The sequence below is a fragment of the Acanthisitta chloris genome, unplaced genomic scaffold, assembly GCF_000695815.1.
Source record: "Acanthisitta chloris isolate BGI_N310 unplaced genomic scaffold, ASM69581v1 scaffold27291, whole genome shotgun sequence".
Lineage (NCBI taxonomy): Eukaryota > Metazoa > Chordata > Aves > Passeriformes > Acanthisittidae > Acanthisitta > Acanthisitta chloris.
Window position 1 is genome coordinate 1 of NW_008654745.1, and position 11256 is coordinate 11256.

Sequence of the window (11256 nt, forward strand, 5' to 3'; positions counted from 1 at the left end):
CTCCGTGTCATTGGTACTATTGTACATGATACTAGTTTTTATTTTTTTTTTCCTAAAAGGTTTTAAAATGTAATAGTTCTAATTCCATCTCCATACTCTTTGGAATTGCACTTCATTGATCTAAGAAATTTCCTTTTTCCTCCAGTCTTCTTCCCAGATTGTTGGTTTTAGGAAGATGTGATGGGAGGAAAAAGTGCATCCAAAATCAAAGTAGAAACAAGGGGTAAGAGGCCTTTTATTTAAGACTAAACCTTTCATTTAGTTAACTTAGGATTTCTACTAACTGCATAGTGGTATATGTGACTCCTGGTTATTGCACCTGCTTGCTGATCCCGCCCTGCCCCTCTGCTGGAGGTAGCCTGACTGTGCTGCTCTGTGTGTCGTGCAGTGGATAAGCGGATCGAGTCGGAGGAGTCGGGAGACGAGGAGGGGAGGAAGCAGGCGGTTCGCCTGGTGACAGACCTGAGCCAGCAGAGCCTGAGGGATGAGCAGAACGGAGAGAACTCCGCAGGTACCGTGTCAGCGCCGCCTCGGAGCTCCTCTCAGCAACCCTCCTGGTGGTTGGATCAGGCTGTTGTCCGTGGGGATCTGCCCCGGAGCTGCTTTGCATTTAAATGCACTTTGCATTTAAATGGTGCTGCCATCGCTAGAGTAATGCTGCTGCTTTTTCTGGAGCACCAGTAGTACACCTGTCCTGTCCTGGTGGGACCGGGTCCCTGGTGGGAGGGAGACTGTGCTACACTTGCTGACTCAAAACTGGGAATGACTTCCCTAATTGCTAAAGTTTTTGCTTCTGAAATGAGCAGGCATGGGGAGAGGGTGCTGGGCAGGTGTGGCAGGAGTCAGGTGGTGGCATCCTGTTGGTCACAGGTATCCTACAGCACCTGATCAGGCTGATAAGTAGAGACACCTTTTGGTAACCACACACTGATCAGGACACAAAAGAACGAGTGTCTCTCCTTATATAGTTATCCATCCACGCTTCTCTTTGAAACACTTAATGTCAAATGCAAAAGCATCTTTATTCATACGTGTTCTTTTGTGGAAATGGAGAAACTTTCTGTGGAATTATGCTGGAGGTGTTCATGAGAAATAATCAGAAGCAGCTTTACATAATTCTGCTTTGATTTATGTATTTTTTTACCTAAAGCGTTGCCAGATCCATTTGGAAGGGAATAGGCACTATTTCCAGATGGATTGAAGGAAGCTGTCAATTTCATTTTTTAATTTAAAAATTCTAAGATACCAGAATTACATTTTTGAATCCTCTTGGGTTTAAGCTTCTGCTACTGTATTTACTGTTTGTATTAGAACATGGGGTGGAAGTGTTGACAGCCTCTCTTAAGCTTGTGCATGTGTAGTGGAAGGGTCTGAAGGGTTTTCAGTGGCTTGCATGGAATTTGCCAGAGTTGATCCATTACTGCAGACCTTGAGTGGTGATGTGATCAGGGCTTTTCTTGCTCGCTGGCAGTCTGAGGTGTAATAGCATCCTCTGAGCAGCCCAGCAGTGTCTGAAGGGGCTACAGGGGAGCTAGAGAGGGATTCTTGGTTAGGATCTGCAGTGACAGGACAAGGGCTAATGGGTTCAAATTGAAGGAGGGGAAATTCAGGCTAGATCTTAGGCAGAAGTTTTCCCTGTGAGGGTGGTGAGACACTGGCCCAGGTTGCCCAGGGAGGCTGTGGCTGCCCCAACCCTGGCAGTGTTCACAGCCAGGTTGGATGAGCCTTGAGCAACCTGCTCTGGTGGGAGGTGTCCCTGCCCAGGGCAGGGGTTGGCACTGGGTGATCTCTGAGGTCCATTCCAACCCCTAAATTTCTCAGTCTAGATGTCTATGGGATTATTATTGATCTGGTATTGGAAGGGAAATAATGCAGGAAATCTTAATTCTTTTTGACTATACATCTAGTGAAGTGTTAGGAAAATTTGAACTCTCATCTCCCAACTAAATGCACTCTGCATAGTTCATTGTTGGTCGTTTAAAGGCACTGTCTGTGGTGATGTCTGTGAAGGAACACACTTTGCACTGTCCCAGCACTGTGATTGATACAGCCATGCAGATCAGCCAGAGCCTTCCTCTGCATGCCTGGAGCCCTGGGTGTTTGCTCAGCTGCTGTGATTTAGCTCTCTGTGGGGGGTTATATTTTGCACATTGTTCCCCTTGGAATAATGTTAAAGGAAATACAGGAGTCATGTGCTCTTGTTCCGGTGAAAGCAAGAAAAACACATTCAGATTTGTTTGCTGAATTCCATTTGGGTAGGATTTAATGATGACTCTATTCTTACTTTTTCCAAACTGCAGCATTCAGAAAACTTCTGCTAGGGCAGAAACCAAACAAAGGAATAATTTAGGAACATTTGAGGAAAGGAAAATGAAGTTTTCCATGTTTTTCACAGAAGATCATAAATAGAAAGAGCTTGAGCAGCTGAAATTTCAAATTAATCATTTAGCTAATTCCCTGAGGACTAGAGCCTCTGGTTAGAGAGCTTATAACAGAGCTATTAATGCTGTTCTTCATGCATATGCAGTTACAAAGTGTGGTTAGGCTTCTCCTTGCTTTAAATACTTGTGGTACTGTGAACTTACATAACTCACTAACTATTGTTCCTGCTGCAGAATTTGGGTTCCCTGAATGGTACATTTTTTCCCTACCTCTGCCAAGCTGTGTGGCTTGCAGGCCTGTTACACAGAAAGTCACTTAGAGAACTTCACTGCCAGAGCAGTGCTTTTTGTCCCTTGGGAAACCTGCTGTGTTCAGAAGTGTGGAGTCAAGCAAGGGAAAGTGCAGTCCTGCTGTACAGTGCTTGTCAAGGGGTCAGTTTAGAGTGTTTTATATCTAGTAAGTTCATAAATAAAATGGCATATAAATGTCTGTAAATTTGCTAGAACATTTTGCTTCTCTGTCTCTTCTTTTCCTCTCTCTTCCTCTCCTCTCTCTTCTTTCTCTCCTCTCCTCTCTCTTCTTCTCTTTTTCTTTTTCCCGTCTCTGAGAGGGAATGTGCTTTAATCCTCTGACACCAGTCCTGATTTACAGGTGATACCAGGTACACATCTCCCTCAGGCTGCTCTATGGAGAGTGTTTTGTACACAGTACATAAACTTCATGAGAGCTGCTTTACTACATAAATGCAGTGCCTCTGTGTTCAGTTTTAAACTGGTTTTATTTTGGTGAATTTGGTACACATATCCTGTGTGATTTGGTTCTGCACTTTCAAATTTGAGTGGCTCTGCCACTACTGGTCACTCAAAGCCATATCGCAAAAATAAGAGGAGCTACCCTTTGGCAGATTCCAGAGCAGACTATTTGCCACATTCCTACATAATCAGGCTTGTCAGCCAAACAAGGTCAAAGAATTTTTTTGCCTTGAGTATTTTTTTAGTGAAGATTTTTTCTTTTATTAGATGGATGACTGATTTTACTGTTGGACAACAAGTCTCAGGAGACACGAGACTCAAAAAGTCCCTTCACCATGAGCACTACCTGCTAGTACAACTCAATGCAAGGGAGTTATTTGGATTCTTCCACGTGGTATCTTAAGTAACTGTTGTTCCAAACTTGGGCTGTGTTCCTGTGGGCTGCAGATTCAGCAAGGTTATGTGTTTGACTTGGAGCTCTTTGCGCTGACAGCCCTTGCTCCCAGAAATAGGTCACAGAAGTGCAGTCTTGGTAGCAGCAGGGAAGGGTATCCCAGTCCCTCCCTGAGGTGCATAGCTCCTCATCTGCAGGAAGAATGAGAACACGCCGGCATCGCCCTCTGCTAAGCTGCTGACAGACGTGTGTGTCAGTTTTGGTGGTTTTCTGTCCTGCCATCCAATGTTCCCAAGCCTGCCAGTGCATTTCACCTCTTCAAAATATGGCCTATGTTGCCTGCTAACTTATGTTATTAAAAAAACCGTAATTTTGATGATTGCATTTCAGTCTCAGCTTCTGTGGGTCAGTCCAGCGAGTCTCTTTCCTGTTTGAACACCCAGGCAGGAGCAGCAGCCCAGACACAGGAAGATCAGTGACAATCTGTGGAGCTGTTGAACCCCTGACCTGGGTGGCAGTATTAAAAGTGTGATGCCTGTGCTCTTTGTCCTTACAGTACTGCTTACAGGGCTAAGCATCAGTGGGAGAAACACTCATTAAATACAGGAGCACTTGGCATTCCCAAGGATGTTGTAATCATGTTGGGCAGTGAAAATAGTCACTGCTACTGGGTCAGTGGAATGAGCCTGCATACAGTAACACAGGGAATTAGTGCAAGGCCTTTGGGATGTGACTGTAGTTAAGGCTGTTTGGTTCTGTGCATGCAGAAGTGACACACGTGAGGTTTGCATGCTGTATGTCAACTGGCAAAGCTGAATTAGGCTTTCTTCGGAAATTGATACAAGCAACACACCAACAAATGGGAGCTGGGCATGAATTATTCAGCATGAACTTCCCCAGTAAACTTCCCTCCCTCTTGTGCTGTGGTAGAAGCACAGCAAATGCTGGGCTGTCTTCCAGAGCTATAGAGGCACTTCCCAAGAAAATGCATGCAGTGTGATAAACAATGTTGTCTGGCAGAGTAGTGAGTTCGCCAAACAAAAGGAGGGAGATCCGTGCAAAACTGTGCACAGCAGTGACATAAACTGTCAGTGTCAGTGGAAGGAGAGCTGAAGGGTGGGATTGTTGAGGTGTTGGTTGTTCCTGGTGCTCTCACTAGACAGATTCCTTCTTGGCAGTCATGGTGTTGCCAGAGGAGCACCCTTTGGACGGTGTATCTGCAGAGGGGTGATGGCCTTTAGTGTAAAGAAGAGGCATGCACGTGGGCAGGCTGGGGAGGGTGCTGATCTGTGTCTTTTGCATGTGGGCATGAGATTGTGTTGTTAAGAAAGCTCTTTTCCATGACTAGCTGTCACCACGAAAGCCAAGTAGGTGAGGTGTGGGCGTAATGCAGCAGTGTCTGAACTGTGCATCTGAGGCATCTTCTTTTCCTGAGGAGCATTTGCTCTTTGTGTGGCTGTTGTTGTCCTGCAAAGGCAGGAGCTGATAACATGTTTGCTTCTCGTGCAGGGGAAGCGGAGACACCAGTGGACATGGAGACAATTAGCCTGGACCCAGAAGCTGAGGTAAAGGCAGATTTTTGTCCTTACGGGCTTTATATGGCAGGAAGCAAAGGCAAGTATTGAAGCCTGGTTCAAAGATCTAATTCTTCTGAAGGTGCTGGCTGCCACAGGCCTCCCAGAACTGCTTCAGAGCCTTTAGGCTAGAGTGGGGTGTTCTGTTCTTGGTCAATAGCTGAAGCATTTGTCAGCAATTTAGAATTCTAAACTAAAGGCAGTGGCACTGAAGTGGGCTGAGCTGCAGGCAGTATTGACAGGCCATGAGCTCCTGTCGGAACACCTTCACTGAGCTGATTGCTGCTGTCAGCCCCCAAACCACTGCTGCCAGTGCTTTGGAGTAAGCACAGTGACTTAACCCACCCTGGTGCCTGGGCATCGGCAGCCTCGTGGGCCTGTTAGCTGCAGCGTGTCTGGGCTTGGGTGGGGAAGTGCTCTGTCTCTTTGTCCTGCAAAACTGGAGCGTCTGGTGCTGGGCAGCACAGGTGTGAAGCACATCAGCTGACTGCCAGTGCGGAGTTCACGTCCACAGAACCACCAGTTACTCGAGCTGTCAGTGGTTCCTGCTTGTCTCGGTCCTGGAACTGGCAATGGCAATGTGTTAAGCCCTGGCAAAGTGGGTAGGAGGACTTTGTGCAACAGTTCATTCAAGCCAGACAGCAGAATTTGTTCTGGCTCAGTAAATTCAGAATTTTCTCTGGAAGAATTCTGGTTTTGGCCACACAGTGCTCAGACTCGGGAAAGAGCTGTTGCCCTTTCACAGATCCTGTGTTTGCAGTTGACAGGCTTAGGCCATGTGCTTCACCTGTGGTGGTAAAACCATGTGCCAAGCCCAATTTGCAAAAGCTCTTTGAAGGGAAGTTTTAATGAGCTACACGTTTTGTAAGACTATAATTTTCCTTAGAACAAATTACCAGGTTGGTCTTTGAAGACCAGGTTTGTTTCGAAGCAACTGCCAAATCCCTCTGTTTCTCTTTCAGGATGTTGACTTGAATCATTTCCGAATTGGGAAGATTGAAGGATTTGAGGTGCTCAAGAAAGTGAAGGTAACAGTCCTAAGGAACAGAGATAGTCTCTTTTTGGCTGAGAGTTCACTTCGTGTTTAGCTGAAGGAGTTAGTTGCCCATTTGCAAAGCAGTAATAAAAATCCTGTGATTTGGTAAGTTGGTTTTGATTGAGAGACAGTGCATCAGGGCACATCCTGAGAGACACATCCTGTGCTTGCACAGCAGGCTGAACAGAGAGTAACGTGGATGAGAAAGGACCTCTGGAGGTCTCTGGTGAAGCCCAACACAGGCCCAGTTAGATGCAGCTTAAGGCCATTTCCAGTCAAGCTCTTGAGTATTTCCAAGGATGGAGATTATGGAGCCTCTCTGGGCGGCTGTTGCAGTGTCTGACCATCATGGTGAAAAGATTTCCTTCTGCAGAACTGGAGTAAACCAAGAAAATATTGTATTTAAATAAATAATAAAAACCCCAACAGGGACCAAATTTAGTGGGGAGCCCTGCCCCAGCTCGTTGTCTGTGAGCCCAAAGGCTTTGCCTGCTGTTCTTCACAGCCATTTTCCTGTTTTTTTTTTGAACTTTTCCCCAACAATTAGACTCTGTGTCTCCGTCAGAATTTGATTAAGCATATTGAGAACCTGGAGCAATTGCAGACCCTGCGGGAGCTGGACCTCTATGACAATCAGATTCGGAAGATCGAAAACTTGGAGACTCTGGTGGAACTTGAGTGAGTCCAGGGGAGTCATCAGGATTAGGCTGGGGGTGGTTTGCCACTCGCAGCTGCTCATGCTGTCCTTATTCCAGTGCCTGTCTCAGGATTTGTTTGAGTGCTCTGTGAAGGGTAATGTCTGTTCTCCATTGATATTTAACCTGTGCAGTAAACTAGTTTCACTCTCCTGAAGCTCCCCAGGCCAGGCAGCTGGAAATGAAGCCTGCACTAAGGCAGTTAGAAGGAGAGGTGTGGGTGTGCTCAGGCACCCCTTGCTCTTGGCTGAGGGAGCTCTGCATAACAGGGTTTTATTCCTCCAAAACAGAAGATTTTGGGTAAAGTTACTGGCTTTCTGGAGGGGTTAGGGAAGGAGTAGTGCCCTTTCCAGTTTCTGGCACTTGTCTGGGATCACTCTGGAGATGCATCACAGAACTGTTCTCACTTGGGCGAGGAGTGACTAACTATCCCATTCACAACTGCTTCCTGTGTATGGGAGGCCTTGACATGGTCCTGTCAGGGGCAGATCTTGAGGCCTTTCACAAGGAGAACATAGGTTGGCTTCCTCCCACAGTGCAGCTCCATGGCTGTGCAAAGTAATGCCTGTCTTTGCACGTGGCAGATGGATTTTTTTCTTTCTGACACACTGCAGAAGTGTTCTGAAAGTTGTATTTGCTGGGTTTTCTGATAAACAGAAGTTACACACAGGACTAGCTTCAAGGCCTAGCAAAGACTTTTTCCCTGCTGATAGTGAGGCTCCCCACCAGTTTACCAGTGACTTCCAGAACTTTCCGTGGCTGATGGAATGGTGTGTGTTTTGTGTTTCCTCAGGATCCTGGACATCTCCTTTAACGTTCTGCGGCACATTGAAGGGCTGGATCGGCTTACTCAGCTTAAAAAGCTCTTTCTTGTCAACAACAAAATCAGCAAAATTGAGAATCTGAGCAGCTTGCAGATGCTGCAGATGTTAGAGCTGGGATCCAATCGGATTCGGGTAGGTTTGCTCTGCAGGGTGTTAGCTGGAGAGTTTTGAGTTTGTTGTCTTGGGATTAGCATTTTCTGAACGAGCTCTTCAGTGCCTTCAGCTTGCATTTTTGTTGGGTTTTGTTGTTCCAGTCATTCACTGGGTTTATTCCTGTGCTTGCTGGATCCTTTCAGTGCCTGGCTGTTAATCACTCTGTGAATGTCTGTCTAATGAACTCGTGTATCCCCTGTGTGCTTCCTTTTGCAGGTGATGGTTTCCTCCTGCCAGGCAGCCAAGCCTATCAAACTAGCAGTTATTTTCTCTTACCTTTCTGGAGGCTGGTGCTGTGCCTTAAAACACATGGGTGCACACTGAGTTTGATCTGTGTGTGTAACTGAGAGCCTGCTGCAGCTGTCAGACTCACCCAGGGAAAATTTCCTTTGCTCTAAAATGCCTCAAACACCTGGTGCTGTGCTGATTGCTTCTGAGTTTTATTGTGCTGTTGCTACTGTGTTCAGTTTAGCTGATGTAAAATCCGTGCCACTGACGGGAGAGCAGTTCTGGGTAGTCTCTCTTGTCCCTGAGATGTGCCTCTCCGCCTTTGTCTAGTTGGTGAGAGAACTGCTCAGACGTGGCTATAAAATGCAGCCACATCTACCAGGTGGAGTTTGACATCACAGCAATAACACAGTATCCTCTCCTCATTGCCAGGTAATTGAGAACATTGACGCTTTGGCTAATCTGGACAGTCTGTTCCTTGGGAAGAATAAAATCACCAAGCTCCAGAACCTGGATGCGCTGACAAACCTGACTGTGCTCAGTATACAGGTACTGGTTGTGTTCGGAACAGCCTCGTGATTAATGATCAGCTCTTCTGAATCCCAGAGTGGTTTGGGTTGGAAGGAACCTTAAAGACTGTGTAGTCCCACCCCCTGCCCTGGGCAGGGACACCTTTCCCTAGCCCAGGTGGCTCCAATCCCCATTCAACCTGGCCAGGAACACTCCCAGGGATGATTCACAGCTCCTCTGGGCAACCTGTGCTAGTATCTCAGCACCTCCCAGGGAGGAATTTCTGTTTGAAAATTCTGTAGCCAAGAACTTCTGTGTGTGGCCATAAGCTGAGACAGGGCAGAGTCAGATTGGATGTTAGGAGAAATGTTTCCCTGTGAGGCTGTTCAGGCACTGGGTTGTTGCCCAGGGAGGTAGTGTAGTCACCATCCGTGGAGGTGTTTGGGAGGTGTCTGGATCTGGTGCTGCAGGATATGGGTTAGGGTTTGGGGGTTACAGTAATCACAGGTTAAAGGGTTGGACTTGAAGATCTCTTCCAACCTTAATGACTCTATGAATCTTGTTACTATCCCATCTAACCCTGCCCTCTGTCCTGTCACTCCTGGCCCTTGTGCCTCTCCAGTCTTCCTTAAGCCTCCTGTCAGCAGGTCTGCAGTGTTGGAGTCAAACTCCTGTGCTGGAAGGAAGTGTGATACTCTCTGTGTTGTCTTTTCTCATCCTTTCATGTTACTTGAGATTAGCAGGCACTGATAAAATGATAAATGTTTGATTTTTATGGCACAAAGAACAGGAAACTAATGTAATCCCCATGTCCTTCCTGAAGAGCTGTTTCCTAGTGCATTACAGCAATGCTGGATGTGTTACAGGAGGGAAGTTGTTACAGGAGGCTCAGTGCCACTGCCTCCTTCCTGAGGAGGGAGGAAATATGAACAGGCCTGTGTGAAACGAAGTCTGTCCTTAATGAGCTTTCGGAGAGTTTCTTCCATTTTAAAAGATGCACTAAAAGATACTCAGCTTGTTTCTTTCACCAAGTCTCCTCCTCATCCGTATGAGAATGCTGGTGCTTTCTAGTATCTCGTACAGCTGCTGGTGAGACAGAGTCACTACATGCTGTGGTACCTGTGTGCGCCATTACTCCGTGGGATGTGAAGAGTCATGCACACCAGTGAGTGAGGTTGAGGTGGTGTGACCTGCCCTCTGACCATCCCATTAAAAACACGGTTCATGTGTGTAGGCCTGTTGTTTGTAAAGACACCAAGTGGAAAACTTTCAGGCTGCAGCTCTTGATGGGAAGGTCAGAGTCTGATTCTTCTAGACTTGGAGGCTGTGACTTCCATGGAACTTGTTGTGCACTGGTGGCACAGAGATCAAACAGCTGAGCTCGCGGGATCAGCGTGGGCCCCAGCAGACCATTTCCTCTTCCCAGCCACACACTTCAGAGAAATGCCTTTCCCCCAGTGACTCGTGTGGGTTTGGGTTTGCTTGGAGTGGTACTGAACAGCTGTTACATTTCCAGAACAACCGTCTGACCAAGATTGAGGGGCTGCAGAGCTTGGTGAACTTGCGGGAGTTGTACCTCAGCCACAATGGCATCGAAGTCATCGAGGGACTGGAGAACAATGTGAGCAAGCTCTGCTGACTGTTCAGCACAATTGTTGCCCTAAGCTGCCCCTGGAAGCTTTTGTTCCTCAGCTTCCCCAGCTACACGTGGGGCCATGAGTCTCTTGAAGAGACCACAAAGATCCAAGTGTTTGCTATATGTTAAAATGCCTCACATGGGTGAAGATCTGAAGGAGTAGGATTGCTTTCAGGAGCTGGGGAAGGGAAACCCAAGATGTGGCTGAAGCAGCAGCCTGACTATCTTCAGCCATGGAAAGGCTCCTGGCCACAGCTGAGTGGCTGCTGCAGCCCTTCAGGCAGCAGCTTGTAGATACCCATGAGTGCTTGTCAGCAGGACAGCAGTGGAGCTGGGAGTGAGCAGGGCCAGCCGTGGCACACAGCTCACCTCTGTCTGTCCGTGTCTGGGGTTCTGGGTGGGGTGGATTGCTGGTGGCATTTTCACTCTCACGCAGCAAAACTGTTTTGAAAATTGTTGAGTTCTTTGCTGCTAAGGGTTTGTTCAGCTCTGCTGCTCCAGGGGACACTTATGGTCTGGTTTGTAATGGGTTCCTTCTCTTGGTGTACTTCGAGGAAAACTCACTTTTTAGGGGCGCTCAGCCGGCAGTTGCCACCTGGCCAGTAACTGCTTTGTCATGTGGCTTCTGGGGGTCAGGAACCCAACTTAACTGTCAGCAATCTTCCTTGCTGTGTCTGGGCTCACTGAAGAGTTGTGCTGCATGTAAGCAGCTGTCAGCAGTGTGTCTGCTCCTGAGCTTCCAACTCTGGGCCTGACAAAAGTAGGACAGAGAAGACCAAAGGAGTTCTGACCTAATACTTTTGTGTTTGCTTTGTCTTAGAACAAACTCACAATGCTGGACATTGCATCCAACAGGATCAAGAAGATTGAGAATATCAGTCACCTAACGGAGCTGCAGGAGTTCTGGGTAAGCACCGGCTGCAGCTGTTCCTTGGAAGGTCTGTATGGCTGTGAGAGAAACCCTTCTGGTGGGCCCTGGATGGACTTGTGTCTCAGAGCAAACCATTCTGGTGTGCAGCTTTAGGGCCTTGACAGTTTGTGTGGATGCAGTGTGTGGTGGGTTTCCCTAGGG

The 11256-nt window shown here is 47.3% G+C and overlaps 1 protein-coding gene across 1 annotated transcript in view; it reads left to right on the forward strand.

Annotated features, from left to right (window-relative positions):
• Positions 1-144: 144 nt before the first annotated feature.
• The window catches only part of PPP1R7 (protein phosphatase 1, regulatory subunit 7), a 13227-nt gene continuing 2115 nt past the window's right edge, over positions 145-11256 (forward strand). Inside the window, exons 1-9 of the mRNA XM_009083663.1 lie at positions 145-223; positions 389-511; positions 5038-5093; positions 6065-6130; positions 6686-6816; positions 7627-7789; positions 8471-8587; positions 10065-10169; positions 11005-11091. Of these exons, the coding sequence (XP_009081911.1) occupies positions 181-223; positions 389-511; positions 5038-5093; positions 6065-6130; positions 6686-6816; positions 7627-7789; positions 8471-8587; positions 10065-10169; positions 11005-11091 (891 nt within the window). The 5' untranslated portion in view covers positions 145-180. The remainder of the gene's footprint in view (positions 224-388; positions 512-5037; positions 5094-6064; positions 6131-6685; positions 6817-7626; positions 7790-8470; positions 8588-10064; positions 10170-11004; positions 11092-11256) is intronic.